The sequence below is a fragment of the Pristis pectinata genome, chromosome 1, assembly GCF_009764475.1.
Source record: "Pristis pectinata isolate sPriPec2 chromosome 1, sPriPec2.1.pri, whole genome shotgun sequence".
NCBI lineage: Eukaryota > Metazoa > Chordata > Chondrichthyes > Rhinopristiformes > Pristidae > Pristis > Pristis pectinata.
In genome coordinates this window covers 82,656,460-82,677,550 of record NC_067405.1, presented here as the reverse complement: position 1 = coordinate 82,677,550, position 21,091 = coordinate 82,656,460, and the positions used below count along the sequence as shown (strand labels likewise).

General features: G+C 42.7%; 1 protein-coding gene across 4 annotated transcripts in view; it reads right to left on the bottom strand.

Moving 5' to 3' along the window:
- stard9 (StAR-related lipid transfer (START) domain containing 9) overlaps nucleotides 1–21,091 on the bottom strand; it is a 247,660-nt gene that overhangs the window by 16,610 nt on the left and 209,959 nt on the right. For 3 of the 4 annotated variants that reach the window (XM_052028043.1, XM_052028052.1, XM_052028062.1), the window contains exons 24-26: nucleotides 5,746–16,890; nucleotides 3,572–3,775; nucleotides 139–322 (exon numbers count right to left, since the gene is read on the bottom strand). In XM_052028043.1, coding sequence (XP_051884003.1) covers nucleotides 139–322; nucleotides 3,572–3,775; nucleotides 5,746–16,890 — 11,533 coding nt within the window. The remainder of the gene's footprint in view (nucleotides 1–138; nucleotides 323–3,571; nucleotides 3,776–5,745; nucleotides 16,891–21,091) is intronic. The other variant, XR_007957336.1, reaches the window with a different exon arrangement.

Below are 21,091 nucleotides of genomic sequence, written 5' to 3'. Positions count from 1 at the left end.
CAAGTTTAAACTAACCTTTTATTCAAACAAAGTTCAAATTTTCAAAGTTCTGGACTTAACTCAGGAAAAAATTCCAAATAACAGTTTTTTTAGAATTTCCTCAAATGTCCAATTATGCTCCACACGCCTGAAAGTTACCTTCAATAACTGCAAAATAATTTCTTGCTGTAAACGGCATTTCTCCTTTTCAGCCCTTGCACGTAATTTATCTCGTGCCTTTGCGATTTCTGCTTTTGTTTCCTCACGAGCCTTCTGATAATCTCTAAGCAGAATCTCTATCTCAGAAGGGGTTTCCTGTGGAGCCTTCACAACTGCACGAGTCCTACAGGATTACAACAAATCATTAAGTGGATCTTGGCTTTCTTTGGGTTTAACTAATGCTTTGCTAAAGAACTGTGCAGGCCGCAAGAACAATTTTGGCAGGTACAATCTCTGTTGTCCACCAGTTAACATTGCTTCCTTCTGCATGCCCAAAGGGCTCAAAACAATAATCAAAAGTTCTATAACAATTCATATCTCTGAAAACTCCATACATTTATAAGTGTTAATGAATAATGGTTACAAAGATGAATCAGAAATCCTCTATTGACTAGTCCTTAATTAAATTTATTTGCTGGAAAATGCTGCTTAATGAACTTTGCATCTGCATCTCTAACACCAAGTGTTGCAACAGTTGAAAAGGATTCTAAGAGATAGGGTCTATGAGCATTTAGAGAATCATGGACTGATTAGGGATAGCCAGCATGGTTTTGTGAAGAGAAGATCATGTCTCACAAGCCTGATAGGGTTCTTTGAGGGGTGACCAGGAAGATTGATGAGGGTAGTGCAGTAGATGTGGTCTACATGGACTTTAGTAAGGCATTTGACAAGTTTCCACATGGTAGGCTTCTTCAGAAGGTCAGAGGCCATGGGATCGAGAGAGGCTTGGCCTTGTGGATTCAGAATTGGCTTGCCTGTAGAAAGCAGAGGGTTGTGGTGGAGGCAGTGCATTCAGATTGGAGGGCTGTGACTAGTGGTGTCCCACAAGGATCGGTTCTGGGACCTCTAATTTTCATGATATTTATTAACGACTTGGATGAAGGGGTAGAAGAGTGGGTTAGCAAGTTTGCAGACGACACAAAGATCAGTGGTGTTGTGGATAGTGTGGAGGACTGTCGAAGCTTACAGAGGGATATTGACAGGATGCAGAGCTAAGCTGAGAAGTGGCAGATGGAGTTCAATCTGGAGAAGTGTGAGGTGTTACACTTTGGAAGGACAAACTCCAAGGCAGAGTACAAGGCTATTGGCAGAATTCTGGGTAGTGTGGAGGAGCAGAGGGATCTGGGGGTTCATATCCACAGATCACTGAAAGTTGCCTCACAGGTGGATAGGGTAGTTAAGAAAGTTTATGGGATGTTAGCTTTCATAAATCGTGGGATTGAGTTTAAGAGCCACGAGGTAATGATGCAGCTCTACTAAACTCTGGTTAGACCACACTTGGAGTATTGTGTCCAGTTCTGGTCGCCTCATTATAGGAAGGATGTGGAAGTGTTGGAAAGGGTGCAGAGGAGATTTACCAGGATGCTGCCTGGATTAGAGAGTATGGATTATGAGGAGAGACTAAGGGAGCTGGGGCTTTTACTCTTTGGAGAGGAGGATGAGGGGAGACGTGATAGAGGTATACAAAATGTTAAGAGGAATAGATAGAGTAGACAGCCAGCGTCTATTTCCCAGGGCACCAATGCTCAATACAAGAGGGCATGGCTTTAAAGTAATGGGTGGGAAGTACAAGGGAGATATCAGAGGGAGGTTTTTCACCCAGAGAGTGGTTGGTGCATGGAATGCGCTGCCTGGGGTGGTGGTGGAGGCAGATATGTTGGTCAAGTTCAAGAGATTGTTAGATAAGCATATGGAGGAATTTAAAATAGGGGGATATGTGGGAGGAAGGGGTTAGATAGTCTTAGGCGTGGTTTAAAGGTTGGCACAACATGGTGGTCCGAAGGTCCTGTACTGTGCTGTATTGTTCTATGGTTCTATGGTCTTAGTTGGCTGTGAAACATTTTGGCATGCTGTAATATTATGAAGCACAGGCAGAGAGTTGAATGTGCAGCAGTTTTCAGAGATGGCCAGCATGGAGAGGAAGCCCCACAAGGTCAGTTACTAGTCAAGAATGTGAAGATGCAGACAGACTTAAAAAGGGGACAAACAAAAAATGATTAACAAAAATAAAATTCTGCATGGACAGCCTCAGCTTCTCCCTGGACAGGCAGCATGAAAGAAACAGAGCCAACATTAGCTGTTCCTGACCTGCTGATTGTTTCCAGCATTCTCCCTTTCTATCTTAGATCCCAACTTTGGGTGTTGCCGGTGTGGAGTTTGCACGTTCTCCCTGTGACTGCATGAGATTTCCCCAGGTGCTTTGGTTTCTCCCACCTCCCAAAGATGTGGCAGTTGGTTACAGGTTAATTGGCTGTTGTAAATTACTACTGGTGCAGGTGGGAAAAACAGGGGAGTTAGTGGCCATGTGAGAGAAACTAAGATAATTTATGATAATGTAAGTGTTATTGTAATGTTTTGATAAGGTCCCATATGACTGAGTGATCAGAGTTTAAAAAAAAGATAATGTTGCTCTATGTATGCAGTGGGCCCCAAAGAATCCTTTACTCATTGTAATGTATATCAATGCTTGAATTTGAAGGTAGGAGGCAAACCTAAGTACACAGAACAGTACAGCACAGGCCCTTTGACCCATCATGTCTGTGCCAACCATGATGCCAATGTAAACTAATCCCATCTGCCTGCACATGGTCAAAACCCCTCCATTCCCTGCATGTTCATGTGACTATCTACATGCCTCTTAAGCATTGTTATTGTATCGACTTCAACCACCTCCCCTGGCAGTGTGTTCCAGGCACCTATCACTCTGTGTAAAAAACTTTCCTCACAAATTTCCTTTAAACTTACCTGCTCTCACCTTAAAGCTATGCCCTGTAGTATTTGACATTTCCACCCTGAGAGAAGAACTCTATCTACCCTATCCATGCCTGTCACAATTTCATAAACTTCTATCAGGTCACCCCTCAGCCTGTGATGCTCCAGAGAAAACAATCCAAGTTTGTCCAACCTCTCCTTATAATTAATGCTCTCTTAATTCAGGCAACATCCTGGTTTATCCTCTCCAAAGCTTCCACATCCTTCCAGTAATGTGGCGACCAGACTGCACACAATACTCCAAATGTGGCCTAACCAAAGTTTTTACAACTGCAACATGACTTGCTAACTTTTATATTCAATGCCCCAACCAATGAAGACAAATAGTATGCCTCACGCAAAGCTTAGCATTACATCCTGGCTTTTGTACTCTATGCCGCCTCTATTTAGAAAGCCTAGATTCCCTTCTACTTTACTAATTGCTTTGTTAGTCTTCATTTGGTGTTCCAAAGCACTCCAGATTTAACGATCTATTTTGATACAAATAAACAGACAAGTGAAAGATTGAGTATTTCCAGAACATTCATTCAATGTAAAACATTTCACCCCAGAGATGCTGAGGCTGTCCATGCTGAACAATTCCAAGATGTAACTCACTTACCGTGTGTTTTCCACAATGTCCTGGCGTAACCGCTGGAGGTAAGTCCTGCGTTTGCTTGGTAGATCTTGCTCATGATGCAATGCGGTTGTATGTTTTTGGTGATGTATGGTCAGATGTTTCTGTGGACTCAGGCTACGGGTCCTTCTGAACTTCTGTATTTTCTCATCTCGCTCCTTCCTCAAGATTTCTATGGTTTTCATGTGTCTTTTGTAATGTTCATTAAAAAAAAATATAGTTCTGTTTCCAACTCTTTAATGGATTACAATAAACACCAATGCATATGGTGATTAATACAGTTAGACTGCATTACAGTTGTTGCTTCAGCAGAGTTAACGAATACAGAACTGAAATGCCCAATTATTAATTAGCACATCAGTTGCTAATATGGACACCTTTGGTGATGATCAAATTCCCTCTGGTCACAGGCATTTAAACAGAAATCTTCATGGCAACAGTCAGTCTGTCACTGTGACAACATGTGAATATGGTCTAGCATGATTACTAAGCAAATACATTATTTGCTTCAGTGCTCATTTGGAGAGTGAGAAACAAAGTTCTAAAACAGAGACATGAAAAAAAAATGTGAGAAAACTGATAATCTGGAGAATGGATTAACAGGTGATGTCATTGTGATGTTTAAAGTGATTAAAGAACTTCATAGCCAGACAGAGAAATTATATCCTCCGGTGCGAAAGGGCAGGATCCTTCAGGGGTGATATCAGGAAGTAGATCTTCATACAAAGTTGAGGGAAATGTGGAGCTCTCTCCCACCAAGATCTGTGGAGGTGAGATGGTTGGGAGATGGGAAAAGCGATCAGAGATTCATGTAACCAAACCAAGTGGACGTTAGAATAGGAGCAACCATGATCTAACTGAGTGGTGGGATGAGCTCAAGGGGCCAAATCCCTCCTCCAATTCCTACTTTCCATTGTTGTAGTGTGAAAGGTCATGGCTGTCATGTGACACCATTGAGCACTGGTCAAAAGCGACACCACTGTCAATCAAGGTCTGGCTCTACCCACCCATTAGTACACATTCTTGACCATTGGTTCTGTACACACCTTTTGTACCTGGCCATGACCTATTAGACCTTTTAAATTACCTGAACTGGCTCCACCCAGCTCTCCAGCACTATAAAGAATGCCACATGTGCGTGGTTCTCTCGGTTTTGATTGCTGTAGGAATTGAAACCACGCCAAAGGGACCACTGGTAAGAGTGTGCACTTCCACAGGGGTTAGGAGCGTCCTGAGTAGATTCCCAGTAGTGTAGAACCGATGCTTGTCCAGAGTCAGGGTGTTCAGGCATCGTATTGTGTTTACCCTGATCATTTGTAACCAGTTTGCTCTGTGTGTGTGTGTGTGTGTGTGTGTGTGTGTGTGTGTGTGTGTGTGTGTGTACGCACCTCACCCCGTTGCGATTTCCCCCACGTTTCACAATCACCCATATGTGTGTGCGCGAGTGTGCATCCGTTCCCCTTCATTGTTCCCGCATTTGTCCTTGTGATTAAATCATGTTTTTAAAAACTCCAAAGACTGTGTCCAGAGTCCTCTACCTTTGAGACCCCAAAGAACATTTTCTCACAACAATTTTATAGAGTTACAATTTGACTGTAGTGAGCTGCCATTACTAACCAAAAAGGCATCTGCAAAGCATAAAGTACAGAATTTAGAAAGAATGTGTACATAATGAGGCAATGTTAAGAACACACTGCTTAGGATAACCTCCCTTACAGAAAGGTCCAAGGAAGTGGTTTTAAACTTCTTTGGACTGGAGGTCTCCCCGGTCAACTTAACAATTCCTCCAGAAAATTCAAGGCCAGAAAGCAAAAGGAATTAAACGAGGTTCTCTGCTGTCAGTTGCTGTGATGCTTGGCCAATTTACCCTTACACCTCATACAAGTACACATGAGTGAGGCTGAACAAGAATGCATAGAATGATCAAGTCTCGATGTAATGATGATTTCAGTGGCACGTGAATTGAGGCCAGATCAAGTTAGTGTTACAGAAGCAGGAGTAGGTAGCTTTAGTCATGGTGTGAATATTCAGAAGTTATCTGGGAGTCAACTATGACACCAAGGTGGCCAGCAGAAGGTCTCTGATTAATTGGCTCCAAGTGACACTGGAGTCAATTTCTAAACCACACCACTAATTCTTCAGCTGTTGCTTTCACTTACCTGTCATAAAGCTGCTGCCTTATGCAAACATTCTGGTCATCTGCTGCTCCACTCTGGAACATTCTCAACAAAGCATCTGTCTCCCCCAGGCCATAGTTCAGCTTTGCTTCAGCGAGCTCCACTGTCAACTGGTGCTGGTTTAATTCCAGGTTTAACCCCGACAGGATTTGAGTACGTTCTTGGCGCAAGCTTTCAATTTCCTTCTGCCTTGCCTCGTGGTCTTCTGACTTGAGGCCCATTGTTTCTGTAACATCACTGCTGGTTTGTTTTTGCTCTTGCTCTGTCTGTCTGTGAGAACCAGTGGCTGTGCTCATCAGACTTGCTGTTGATGGAGGTCTATAGTTGACTCCAGACCAGTTGTGGAACTTGTTGTGTAAAGGCAAGTCCTCTGGGCCCCTGCAGCTCACTCCCTGTGCTCTGGAATCAGATGCTTGTGAACTGTTGCAGCCAGTTATGGAGGGATACTCATTCAGCAGCAAATCTGTGTTGCATTCACTTGAAACAAAGGATTGGGCATCTTCAGCGACACATTCATTTGTCATTTCACTCATTATGTAGGTCCCAGACTCAGAACTGCAATGATTCATGGCATCACTTTGGTGTCTTATTTGATCGTGTAACATGCTGGCCTTTTCTTCCTGAAAGTCCACCCAGTCTTTGGAGAAAGGATTGTGCTGAATGGAAGATGTACTGGGAGATCGGGGAAATGGCCACACAGTATCATCATTGATCTGAGCAAGAGGAAAGGAAACCAATGGGCTTTTCTGGCAAGATGGCTGAAAACTTAAAGCATTCATCTGCCTTCTTCCATCTGGGTTTGAAGTACAGAGCATCTGAACCTTTTGAGATGCCAAGTACGGTTCAATTCCCTTGTTACAAGGTGACGACTCTTTAACAATATGGCCTGTCAGTTCTTTTTCACACTGCCAACTGGACTTCTCCACAGCAGCTGAAACATTCACATGATGGTCTTTGCAAGATTCTGCTGTTCCTGAGCTCATAGAAGACCCTTCAGTATGAACATCTCTCTGGAAATCTGCTTCACACTCTAGTTTAACTGACATTGGCAAACCCTGTGATGTAACCTTACTCTGCTCATTTGAATGAGCCAAAGGCCCTTCGCCATTTGTTTCCAATATCTGTTCAGCTTCAGGTTTGACTTGTGTGAAATAAATCTTGCTTTGCTGTTTTTCATTAGATCCATACCAAGAAGCTGGCCGTGCCTTTCTCTGCCAATAGCCAGTACATTGCAGTGCACAAGCCCCCTGACCTTGAAGACAGAGAAAGGACTTGCTGCGGTATCGGTGGTTCCCCAGCCCAGCTTCCAGGGTTTTAATAGGGGATGATGCTCGGTCCACTAGAACAGCTGGATTTACATTAGCAGAAAGTGCAGCTTCAACACCTTGGGCAAACTGTTTCACTTCTCTGTTCTCAGAGAGCTTGAGATCATTTGTTTCCATCTTTGAAAACTCTGATGTGCTTTCCAAAGATCCGAAGCTTGTGCCCTGTGTTTGGTCACTGTACATTGATATCTGTGAAGATGCTGTTACTGGTGACAAACCTGGACTGGATGAAGCAGTTTGTGAAGAGCTTGATATCATTTTCTGAGCAGGTAGCAAGGCAGGAGTTGAAGTCCTAAAAGATGAATTTGCATTCTCAGAGGGAGAAGAACAAACAGAATGGCTCAAAGCAGTACAGTGGGCATTAGGATCTGACACACTATAGTTCTGCTTTTGTTTCTGTAACGTTAACGTAAGATTGGTGTGGTCTTGATTTACATTGACCTCTGAACCAATTACTTTAACGATAACATTCACTTCTGGAGACCTCTGCACTTCCTTATTTTGAAGTTCCTGGCTGTATTTCTCTATAACTTGAGGTAATGTTTCTGTCTGAGTGGCCACATCAGTTGCTGTCTGGGTATAACCATCCGTCATGCTGACTTCCCCCAATTTACTAGTGTTTTGGTTGGTAGATGGTTTTGTTGGGTCTGAATGGTCCTTGTTAGTCCTGATATTTCCCAACAGCTCTGTGGTGTTATGGAGAAGCTTTGAAAGATGGACAGAAAGATTCTCCATACCTGCTTGGGGGCTTTGACTTGTATATGTCTGTGTTGGAGTTTGGACATAGCTCCTCTGGGGTGCTGACAGCTTCTGGTATCTCATTCCACCTGATGTTTGTGTTTCTTTGTTGCAGGTGAGTTTTACAGGCCCGTCAGACACTGCCTCTACAGAAGATCCCAAGTCCCTTGGGTAAAGGAGCACCATTTCATCAACTTGCAATTTCATGTTTTCCAGCTCAGAAGTAGAAGTTGGAAACTGAGACGACTGAGTGAATGAAGGTGCCACTGGTGGGTCACATGGTATTACACAGGTGTCTTCATCAAGATAATCATTCTCAGGGTGCATTGTTGCCAAATTCCCCTTTTGCAAGTCATTCACATTACTTAATGTGCTAGATATTGTTCTTGCATTGGCATAAGAATGTGAATTGCGATCATTCAATCCATTGCTGTCACTGGAACATCTTATAACGTTACTCAGACAGCTTACTTTTGGCTGAACCCAACACATACTACTTGCATTTTCCAAGGTACACTGCTTCAAACTGGCTCTGCCTAATTTGTTGCATTGTTGATGGATGTATGGATGAACATCACCGTAAGCAAAGTGCATTGGATCGTTCTCATCACTGAAGGTCAGATCTACTTCTGAAAATTCTTGAGCTTTGAGCTTTCTTTCAACAAAGTTGTTCAGATTGTTATCAATCATCAGTGAGGTGCTGTAATCACTTTGCTGTTTGTCTGACTGATTTCCTTGGCCTCGATTACAAGGTAAAGTGATCATGGAATGGTCTGTTTCAGTGCAGGCAGCCACATGTGAATCTGCATGTCCTGAAACACACTCTCCAACAATCTTATGCTGAATACTCTGTTTGGATTCATTTTTTCTCCCCACATCCTTTGCTTCATGCTTCATTTCATACACAATTCCTTCTTCAATTGGTGAAGCAGCTCTTGGAGTTAATTCATCTGAAGGTTTAGCAATCAGTAATGGATCAAGACAGTGCCCACTAGAGCCTTCCATCATAAGATTAACACTGGATGAAGGCTCCTGGACAACTGGTGGCAATAATCTCAATGACAATGCCTTAGTCTCCATTTTCAAGTTCAACACACAGCTTCCAAGATTAGTACTAGTGGTACTCACTGAATCTTTGCATTTGCAGACATTCAAGTGTGATCTGTTGATACCTCTCCTACACTGTCTGCTTCTAAGCTCGTTAAGTGAAAGGAATTCAATGTCAACTTCTTCACTTGAACTTGATGAACCTTTAGTTGCATCTATATTTGGCTTTGGTTTTATTCTTCTAAGTCTATGTGATTTCTTCTTTGGCCCACTCCTCATCTTTGTGGCACATCTCACATCTGAACCATCTAAACATTCTGAACCAGAAGACCCAAGTCCTTCAGTATTCAGCTCATTAACTTGAGTTACTGAAGACTGCCCGGAACAAGCACTGTGACAAGAATCAGAAAGCAGTGAGGAATCTGTGGAATAGAAAGTTCCATCCATTTCTTTACATTTATTACTCTCATGACAGTGAGAACCTAACTCCCTGATCTGTTTGCACTCTAGGAGTGAATGTGCATCCTGTTCATCTACATCCACATTCAACTGACTGCCATCTGTCTGGGTGAATTGCAGATCATTGATTTGAGAAGACATTCTATTGTGTGTTTCAGTGACTGCAAGAGTAACACTGGTATTGTTCAGATCCTTTCTCTGCAATATGGATTCATTTCCAAGTTCACATTCTGGGGTTATGTGATTCTGTGTCTGTTGCAACAGTCTGGGTTTTTCTTGGTCAAGGATCTCCTGGGCAGAGGGTGACAACCCTATATATCTGCCCTTGTGTATCTTGGTGGGGAACTGTGACTTATTTTCCTCCTTTACGTCAGCTAGGATTCCTTGATTTTTATAGTGGGATTCTGCATCAGAAGACATCTCCTTAAAATCAATCAGGTCTCTCTTCAACAGTGCTTGTGTTTCTTCCCAATCTTCAATACCACTTCCTTCCTTCCTGATTAAATCCTTTGTTGAGTCAAATACGTCTTTATCATTGCAGTTTGTATCGCACCTGACAGCTTTAGGCAGAGCCATAAATTCAGCCGTCACAAACTCTTCTCCACAGTTAACTAAATGAATGGCCTTTGGTTGCTCTGACATGACGCACAAGTTTGAAGAATTCTCAGTCAGCTCCAACCCAACAGAGTCTCTCTCAATCAAACACATGGAGTAATCCTCTTCACTCCTGCAATGTAACTCTGCCTGTTTATGATGACCAGATGATCCAGTGAAGCTCTGTGGTATGAATGTATCTACTGAGTCACCATTTGAGAACTGGACATCGTGGCATTTAGTTTCTGCCTTTAGTGGATCCGATGCTGAGAAGACAGTGGGGCTTGTAGGTTGCATTTGGACAACTTGCTGATCCCCTTGTTGAATGAACACCTGGTTTTTTGTTGCAGGGGTGGTCTCAGCACCCAACCTACTTTCCAAGGAGCTTAATCCAGCTAATCCTGGCACAATGGCGGTTTTAGTAGCATTTTCTACCAAGGCAGTTTGAATTATTGCTGTGTGAAAATACAGCCTACTGGCATTTTGGCTCTGCTTTCCTTCTTGTTTCAATAAGACCGCTCTGGATGATGTACAGCTGCTCACATCCAGCTCTTCATGTTGATGTGCGAATGAACCTGGAACTGCTTGACATTTCCCAGACAGGTAGCTTCCACCCACATCTTGCAAAGACCTTCTTTGAAATTCAGTTTGATTTTGAAACACTTTACTTTGTGGCAGTAAGGTGTTCATGGTTGACATGTTCTGACAGACAGAAATGTTATCAGTTTTCAGGTCAACATTTAAGCCAGTGGCTAAAATACCTGTGTTCTGATAGTGTAAACACGTGGGTCCTTTGCAAATATTGAGAGATGCTGTGGCATCTACGGTATCTGAATTTGCAATATCTTCACCTGAAAAAAACATATTTTTAGCAGGGGATTTCTGCTTTACATGAACGAGCATCTCAATTTCATTCTTCCTCAGATGTTGAGGACCAAACATGGCCTGGTCTATGTCAACAGTTTGTTGATCAGCCTGAAAATCACTTGCATCAAACGTAGTTGTTCTGTCAGGGTGGCACCAAATTACATGTCTACCTATCACCTCTTTTAATACTATATCCTGACTTAGCAGCGCACTGTCAGAACCCACAGGTGTTGAATACCCTTCTGTGCTGCTGATGGGTTGATTAATTTGGCAATCTCCTCCATTCACCTCTGGACCGGCTTTAAGGACAAAACAAGACTGAGGGGCTTCTACACCACTATATGCATCCTCCCTTTCAACTGCATCTTTATTTGGCTGCAAGGCAGTTGTATCAAGGGGTCTTCCTGCTGGCTGTGATGGACTTTGTTCTCTGTGCTGTAGTAAAACAATGCCCTTGGAACACATGTAACCATCAGTAAAGGCTCTGCTTTCAGCCAACTCTAGCTGAAGACTTTCTGTAGACCACCTATGGTTCTGTCTCGCTCTCACAGGAAAATGTTCAACTGGAACAAGATACTGATTGGTGGTCGCATTGTTCATATCATATTTGGTACCAGAATTAGCTGTTATGCCATTACTTGGGGAACCTGGGGTTGCTCTTGAATCCATGGTTCCAGAGTTCTCTAATCTTTCCACTTGTGAATGTTCCTGACCTCTTAATGAATGTGCAGCATCATCCCACAGTGCAGTGGCCAGGCTGGCTTCACACTGATCAGTGCTCTCTTGACGTAGAACCGATTCAAACATTTCTACTTCTTGAAATGTCATGGGGTTAGACTTCTTTCTCACCAGTACTTCCTCTGGGGATACCTTTTGTTCTTCATTGTTAGAGATACTTTTACATTTCTCTGATTTAACAGATTTGGGAATCTTTGAAGAGAAATACTCATCTGTTCCATGTTCAACTTCACCTCTTACAGCTGTGATTTCTTCCTGATGTAGATCACTTCTCTGCGCCACATCTAGAGAAACCCACCAGTTAAGTATTTCCTGATTGTCAAAAGTGCAGCTTCTAAGTTTGGAAGGATTTCCGGAGTGTGGACGTCTAGTTAAAATATCCCGTCTTATGTGAGGTTTTTCCAAGCACGTGTCCATTATTTTATCAGTACTTTTAGTGTCTTCACCAGGTCTCACAGATGGCACTTGAGGAGAATGATTTTGCTTGGATCTATTGTCAGTGCCAACATGTGTTATTAACCTTTCCTTTGTCAGAGATGTCACCACCTTGGCTCCTTCATCATTGTAAATTAGCAAAAGACTTCCACTTTGTTCAGCTCCATTTCTGGTCTCGATTGAGTTTTTACTTTTAGCTGAGCCCTTTATGTCATTGTTTTCAGAAATTGTCTCCACAAGTTCAGTGATATTAGTGGCACCTTTTTTAATAGTAGCACATGGAGGTTCAGTGCTCCCTCTTTTTGCATCTGCAGTACAGTCAACCACCTTGAACAGCAAATGATTATGATCCACAGTTTCTGTTCTGCAATTTATATCACAGGTATTGCTAACGTTCACCTTGCTTTCAATTTCATGAACTGGATTATTCTTTTGAATCAATTCTCCTGCATCTCCTTTCTGGTGAGATTTATATCCACACTTTGATTGTGACTGGTTTGAGTCTGTTTCTATGCTTTGCACTGTTTCCAGATGAAGAGCTTGGTGGTCCTCGTTTTCCATGAGGAAATTCTGAGCTATTGTTGAGTTCTCTTCCTTGGCTTGTCCTGCCTCATGCCCTGTGCCAATGACTTCATTCCGAAAAGGTACCCTTGATGCATCTGCTGTGTAACTAGATTCAGTACAAGTACAATCAGATGACAGAGATCTCTCTCTAAATGCTCTACCAACTGTGCAGTCATTTTCTATAATAAAATCCTTGGTGCAAGTCTGCTCTGCATAATATTTGGAAGAGTTGAAGTCCTCAGACACCCCTTGGCCTTCCACTTCTGTGCCCCCTTCAAATGCTCTTCCTTCATCATTGCTCAATTTCTCAAAGTTCACTTGTTTGGTGGTTATTATTTCATTCTGTTCATTTCCAATTCTAGTGCTACACATGGTTCTGATTTCCTGTACAGCAGAAAGGGCACATGTTTCTGAGCTATCTGCTAAATCAATGCTGGTTGTTCCAACATATGCATCTGTTTCTGCTGCATTGGATATTCTAGTCTGCACAAATGTCCTTTGAAAATGTGTTGCCCCAGAACTGTTGACAACCTGTACTGCTCCACCATTCACAGCACTGTTCTCATTTGATTTGTTCTGTTCTGGACAGTCACATGCTATATTGTCCCTTTGAGTCAATTCTGCACAAGTAATTTCCTTCTGGTCACATTCAACATCCGAAACAGTTTCTCCTGTTCCACCACCAGTTCTTTGAGGAGCATTTTTGGAAGCTCCTTCACCATCCAATTGCTCTTCAATGTTGACTTCATATTCTTTGGACGCCTTATAAAATCCAGCATTCCCCACAAAATCTACAGGAAGACTAGAATCAAAGGTAGATATGCCTCCTGGAAGTGCATTATTTTTCATCTTGTTCCTTTTAAGTTCTGATTGACTAGCATTACTCTTACTAACACAAACTGTGGGACAGTCTTCAAAACCACATGTTGAAGCAAGGGTAGATGTATTATCATCAGTAAACTTTTCTGCCCTGGTATTGCTATCTTCAATAACTTGGACTCTTAACTCAGTGCCAGTATTATTTTGGTTAATACCTCCTTCCTTATCAAGTGTAGGTCTGTCAATTTCAGTTTTGAACCCAAGTCTGATGCCCTGTGGATTACTTATTTCCAGGCGGCACACTACACACTCTGTCACAGCACCTGTGTGTGTGTTGGAACCCAGTGATATTTCTGACTCACTGTCACCTTGCTTGTTAATCTGTTCAGTTTCTTTGATAAGACACTGTGGCAGGGGATGCCTTGAAACAGATGCAGCAGAAAAGTTGACATTGTTTGGAGGTTTGTCTGAGTTTGCCACAAAATTGGAATCTGGATGAAATCTATTCCAAGTTCCAACAGCACTTTCTGTAGGTTGCTCACTAATAGAGCTGGCAGCATTTTGTCCAGAGACAGGCAAGTTTAATATAGTGGTTTCTTCTGCAAGTATGGTGCATTTCTGGTCCTTTGTGCCACCAAAAAATGGAGTGTGTTCATAGTTCAAACATTCTTCACCATTGGGATTGTTTGCACTAATACTTATCGCTTTTTCAACACTTTTGCCTTTCAAATCAAATTCTTCTTTTTCATCAGATGAAGTGCCAGACTTTAGACCTTGAACCTGTGAATCACTGGTTCTCAACTGGATGCCTTCAGAACAAACAACACTATCCTTCATGCATAAATGTCCATCAACAGTGATTGGCTCACTGACCTTGATTTCAGAATCCATTTGGCTGCTCATGAGGGTTTCTGTCGAAGTATAATTGCTCTCATTCCTTGAGAGATTCGTCTGAGCAACAGACTGTTGCTTCATTATGAAACTGGTAAATGGATCAGCTTTGCTGTCTTTAGTTTTAGCACAAGTTGTAAATGAATGCTGCCACATTATAAAATGTTTTTGAGCTTCTCTGTTTCCTTCATGCACTAGAGAGGATTTATCTGTTCGACTAATTCCATTCTTCATTGAAGTTGAATGGGCAGTATCATAATCCGCATCTTGCGATGCACCCTCCAAGACAGGTTTAGTCTTATTTTGTGCTAAAGGTGCCAGAATCATGTTCTCTACAGACAAACTACTGTCTATGTCATTATTTTCTTCAGTAAAAGAGAACAATCTATCATTGAAAGATAGTCTTTGGGTGCCTGGGTCTTTTTCCACATCTGCAGCACATATTTCCAACACCTTGGGGTCTAGTAGCTGTGACAATGGCTTGGCAACTAATGTAGTTAGGCTACTGGAATTACTAACAGGTGTACACGAAGAACTGGAAATGATTTGGGATTCAATCATATTGTGAGATTGCCTACAACAAGACAACTCTTCTCTTGGTGAAATGAATTGTTCAGTGCCAGAAATGGATCTCGTCTCAAAGTTGGATGAGAAATTGAGCTTGGCTGCACTTACTTCTGAGGCACTGCCATGCATATCATAATTTCTGTGATAATCACTGTTGCTCAGCTGATTGTGTTGGGATTGTCTACAGCTTCTTTCTGGCTTTGTATTCTTGTATTGTTGTTCTGTTACTTCCATTTCTGAATCAGCACCCTTCATGTCAATAACAGCATCTGTACTAAAAGTTTTAAGCTTCAAAGTGTTGGACGTGGAAGATAGTATAAATTCTTCAGATTCTATTAGTGAACAGGATTGCCGTGCAGAATATACACAATCTGATACATTGGATATTTCTGCTGAAATATTTGTCAATGAACTCTTGGTTTTCACTTCTGCAGTGGAAAGCACTCCAGTAATACAAGCCATGTTATGATCAGTACATTGTAAACTTTGCATAGTGACTTCGGTAGCTGCAGATGGACGGAGGTAAATTTCCTGCATGTGTGTCAAATCCTCTTCCCTATCCAACATGCCTCGATTGTTTGCATTCTGTGATGCATGGCATTCTTTACAAGTAGTAAGTGCAGTTACCTGGTGCAAATTATGTATTACCTTAGGCTGGAAGGGATCAAAATTAAACACAGAGGTGATCTGACTTGCTTCTGCCTCTTTCATTAGTGCAATCCGTGCATTTCCATAACCATCAGTTCCTCCTGATGAGATTGCCAAAACTGAAGTATCATCAGATGAAACCCTCTCCATATTACTCTTGGAATTAGATGACTGAGCATCTGGCAAGATCAGGAGATCCATGTAATTTTTATTAGGCTTCAAATTTTCTAAATGTGTATTTTTTTCACAGTTGATATCCTTTAGTTCTGTGTTGCTGCCCATATTAAAACACTGCTCTTTTAATGTCAAAGCCCCAACACACTCCTTTTCTTCAATTAGCACTTTAGGATTCTGGTAGGTTTCCTTTTCATCAACGTCATTCCAAGGTAGATTCCAGTATACCTCTGCTGGCATTTCATCAGCAGCTGTTAACCCAGGTGAATCCATTCTGAAAAGAACACTCGTTTCGCCCATATCAGCTAGGCTATCGAGAGACATACTTTTCCCTCTGTTTGCAAGTTTGTGCCTTGTCTTATTGGGGGATAAGCGAGCCCTTCCACAATGAATGTCCTGGAATGCATCAGCTGAAATAGCATCTTTGTCTGCCAGTGAATCCTGGGACATTTCACTATCGTCACTTTCACTACAATTCTCCTGCTGCTTGGACTGTTGTTCCTCCAATTCATCTTTCTGTAATTGCTCTGTTATAGCATTTGCATATGCAGATGACAGAGAGTCCACAGAGTACAAGCTATCAGTGTCTGACAATTCCCCCTCTCCCAACCAGTCCCCTAGCGAATCATCAGGAACTGCTGCAATTTTGGCATTCAGTATTTCCTCACTATTCCACTTCCTTGTCTCGCAAGGGCCAGGCACATTTCCCCAAAGATGGGCTAAGTTGACCATTGAAGCCCCCTTGACGAGATGCTGGCCCTGGTTCACCGTACAGAAACTTCTAGTTCTGACCAATTGCTTGGGTGGTGTTCTCTTACAGACCTCCATGGGTGATAAATTGTTGCCAGTACTCACAAATGAACAATTCCATGGTAGATCCTCTTTCACATCCTCATCTGTTAATTCAAGCATACTTTGGCCATCTAATGAGCATGCCATCACGTCTGATTTTTGTATCCTAGTTTTGGAGACGTTACTGATTTGGACCTCTGGCTGTACACTGCTTAGTTCAAGTATTTTTGGCTGCTCTTGGCTGCTTTCAGTTGATTGCTTTAAAGCTTTGACATCCTTGTGCTCTATACCTTTGTGTTTCTTTTGTAACTGATCCCAAAAAGGTGAAGTTATTTCACTCCCTCCTTTTAAAGCTTGCTTCCTTGTAATGGGGAATGTCATTTTGGGTAAAGATCCCACTGAGAGAGACTTCTGTGTTGTGTTCTTCATTTGAGTTGAGGTAGACAAGTTCTTTCTCTTTAGGAAATCACTGTAAAAATAACCGGGAAATATTAAATGCAATTAAAATTGTTAGAAGTTCAAACTTATAAAAACATCAGAAATCCCATAATTTCCTATAGATCTTGTGGTTGATAATGGGTATATTTTTAATACTGATTCCAATCACTGGTGTTTCTGCAGTTTCTTAAAACTGCCACTTCATATTCTTGTTGAGGTCAATTAAGGCTCAGCATTGCCGCTGAGGTGGTTGTTGGTTTCAGTTCTCCCTGGAGATTTGAACGTAAAATACAATCCAATGTAGCTGCAGAATATCATGTTCTGCAGCAGAGGTGCCTTCTTTCAGATGAGACAACAAACTGAGGGTGCATTATTTTACATCCTTGGGAGGATGCAAAATAAATTCCTATATCCCCTGACCTGGCCAGTGTTTATGCCTGAGCCAACATCTCATACAGGTTCCCAGTTATCTTACTGCTGCTGGAGGAACTTGCTGTGTGTAAATGGATTGACCTGCCCAAATTACATAGGTTCCCAGGTAAGCATATTTAAAGTACTTCACAAGCCCTAAAGCACATTCAGATGTCCGATGTTGTGAAAGTCGCTGTAACCATATTAAATCAGTTTCTTGTAACCTGTTACACCCAAACCTGAGGGGGGCCAATATCGTTGCAGCCAGGTTTGCTAGGGTGGTTCGGGAGGGTTTAAACTAGTTTGCGAGGGGGATGGGAACTGGAGGAGTAGGTCAGAGGAAGAAGGGGATGGGGAAAAGTCAGATCTAACAGATAGAGAGGCTTTGAGGAAGGAGAAGCAGAGTACAGGCTATAAAAGTAGTAAGGTGAATGGGCTAAAGTGCATTTACTTAAATGCAAGAAGCATCAGGAATAAGGGAGATGAACTGAGAGCTTGGATAAGTACATAGGACTACGATATTGTGGCTATTACAGAGACATGACTGACACCAGGGCAGGAATGGATATTGAATATTCCTGGCTTTGTGTTTTAAAAGGGGGGGGGAGAAGAGGAGGAGGGGTAACGATACTGGTCAGGGACATTATTACAGCTGCAGAAAGGGTGGATAATGTAGAAGGATCCTCTCTAGAGTCAATATGGGTGGAAGTTAGGAACAAGAAAGGAGCAGTTACTCCACTGGGACTATTCTATAGGCCCCCCCGGTAGCAGTAAGGATACTGAGGAGCGGATTGGGAGGCAAATTTTGGAAAGATGCAAAAATAACAGGGTTATTATCGTGGGAGACTTCAACCTCCCAAATATTGATTGGCACCTGCTTAGTGCCAAAGGTTTAGACGGGGCGGAGTTTGTTAAGTGTGTCCAGGACGGATTCCTGTCACAGTATGTTGACAGGCCAACTAGAGGGAATGCCATATTAGATCTAGTTTTAGGTAATGAACCAGGTCAGGTGACAGATCTACTGATGGGTGAACATCTGGGGGACAGCGACCATTGCTCAATAACCTTTAGCACTGTCATGGACAGGGATAGGAGCAAAGAGGATGGGAAGATATTTAATTGGGGAAAGGCGAATTATGAGGCTATAAGGCAAGAACTTGAGAGTGTAAATTGGGATGACATTTTTGAAGGGAAATGTACTGTGGAGATGTGGTCGTTGTTCAGGGATCTCTTGCAGGATGTTAGGGATAAATTTGTCCGGGTGAGGCAGAGAAGGAATGGCAGGGTGAAGGAACCATGGTTGACAAGAGAGGTAGAATTACTACTGTTACGGACTCAGTGAAAGTCCCTTTAAGATAGAGAGTGTGTGTGTATGTGTGTGTGGGGCGTGCTTACGTCAATAGAAGATAAAGGACGTAATGACGTTGTTGAAGAAGTCAGAAGGCAGAAGAAGAAGAAGGAGAGAGAGAGAAGGGAGAGAGACACCAGCCTGCTTGTTTTCTCTATCGATGGATGAGAAACAATAACTGTGTTTGCCACTGAAATCCATGTATGGAAGTTGGAAGTAATCCGGTGGAGTTCACTTTGTTGCTGACCTGTAGAAGGAAACAGGTATTTGTGTGTGGATGACCACGGTTTGGATACATTCGGGGTGAGGAAGTCACTACCGAGTAAACACTGGAGTGTCGTTTGGGTTCCATCGAGGAACATTTGGATTTCGTATGTACTCTCTCTATGTTTTTCTACGTCCACGTCTTATCTTCAGACAACGGTGGTTGTTGAAGAAGCCCTTGCTCATGTTTCACCTTATGGCTTGCGGAACTGAACTTTAAGAACCATTCCGGAACTGGGAGTTTTGGACTTTGTCACACACACACACGACGAGTTTAGTTTTGGGGTTAATGTTCGAGGTTTAACATTTTTGAATTCTAACATACTAGCATTTTTACTTTTATTTTACGTATTATCATAAGCAGTGATTAATAAAATAGTTTTTAACACTAAATCATGCTCAGTGTGTTTCTTTTGTTGCTGGTTCGTGACACTAGTTAGGAAGAAGGCGGCAGCATACATAAGGTGTAAGCAGCAAGGATCAGATAGGGCTCATGAGGAATATAGAGTAGCAAGGAAGGAACTTAAGAAGGGGCTGAGGAGAGCGAGAAGGGGACATGAAAAGGCTTTGGTGAGTAGGGTTAAGGAGAATCCCAAGGCTTTTTACTCGTACGTGAAGAGCAGAAGGATGGCTAGAGTAAAGGTAGGTCCGATTAAGGACAAAGGTAGGAAGATGTGCCTGGAAGCTGTGGAAGTGGGTGAGGTTCTCAATGAATACTTCTCTTCAGTATTCACCAAGGAGAGGAGTCTTGATCAAGCTGAGGACAGTGTTGGTAAGGGTAATGTTCTAGAGTACGTAGATATCAAGAGAGAGGATGTGTTGGAGATGTTAGAAAATATTAGGACAGGTAAGTCCCCGGGGCCTGACGGAATATTCCCTAGGCTGCTTCGGGAGGCAAGGGTGGAGATTGCTGAACCGTTGGCTAGGATCTTTGAGTCTTCGTTGTCCACGGGGATGGTACCGGAGGATTGGAGGGTGGCAAATGTTGTCTCCTTATTCAAAAAAGGTAGTAGGGATAGTCCAGGGAATTACAGACCAGTAAGCCTTACATCTGTGGTGAGTAAGCTGCTAGAAAGGATTCTAAGAGATAGGATCTATGATCATGTAGAGAATCATGGACTGATTAGGGACAGCCAGCATGGATTTGTGAAGGGAAGATCTTGCCTCACTAGCCTGATAGGGTTCTTTGAGGAGGTGACCAGGAAGATTGATGAGGGTAGCGCAGTAGATGTAGTCTACGTGGATTTTTGTAAGGTGTTTGACAAGGTTCCACGTGGTAGGCTTCTTCAAAAGGCCAGAAGCCAAGGGATCCAGGGAGGCTTGGCCGTGTGGATTCAGAATTGGCTTCCCTGTAGAAAGCAGAGGGTTGTGGTGGAGGGAGTGCATTCGAATTGGAGGGCTGTGACTAGTGGCGTCCCAAAGGGATCGGTTCTGGGACATCTACTTTTTGTGATATTTATAGATGACTTAGATGAGGGGGTGGAAGGGTGGGTTAGCAAGTTTGCAGATGACACAAAGATCAGTGGTGTTGTGGATAGTGTGGAGGGCTGTCGAAGCTTACAGAGGGATATTGATGGGATGCAGAGCTGGGCTGACAGGTGGCAGATGGAGTTCAATCCGGAGAAGTGTGAGGTGGTACACTTTGGAAGGACAAACTCCAAGGCGGAGTACAAGGTAAATAGCAGGATTCTGGGCAGTGTAGAGGAGCAGAGGGATCTGGGGGTTCATATCCACAGATCACTGAAAGTTGACACACAAGTGGATAGGGTAGTTAAGAAAGCTTATGGGATGTTAGCTTTCATAAGTCGTGGGATCAAGTTTAAGAGCCACGAAGTAATGATGCAGCTTTATAAAACTCTGGTTAGACCACACTTGGACTACTGTGTCCAGTTCTGGTCACCTCATTATAGGAAGAATGTGGAGGTGTTGGAAAGGGTGCAGAGGAGATTTACCAGGATACTGCCTGGATTGGAGAGTATGGATTATGAGGAGAGACTAAAGGAGCTAGGGCTTTACTCATTGGAGAGGAGGAGGATGAGGGGAGACATGATAGAGGTATACAAAATATTAAGAGGAATAGATAGAGTGGACAGCCAGCACCTCTTTCCCAGGGCACCAATGCTCAATATAAGAGGGCATGGCTTTATGGTAATGGGTGGGAAGTTCAAGGGAGATGTCAAAGGGAGGTTTTTCACCCAGAGAGTGGTTG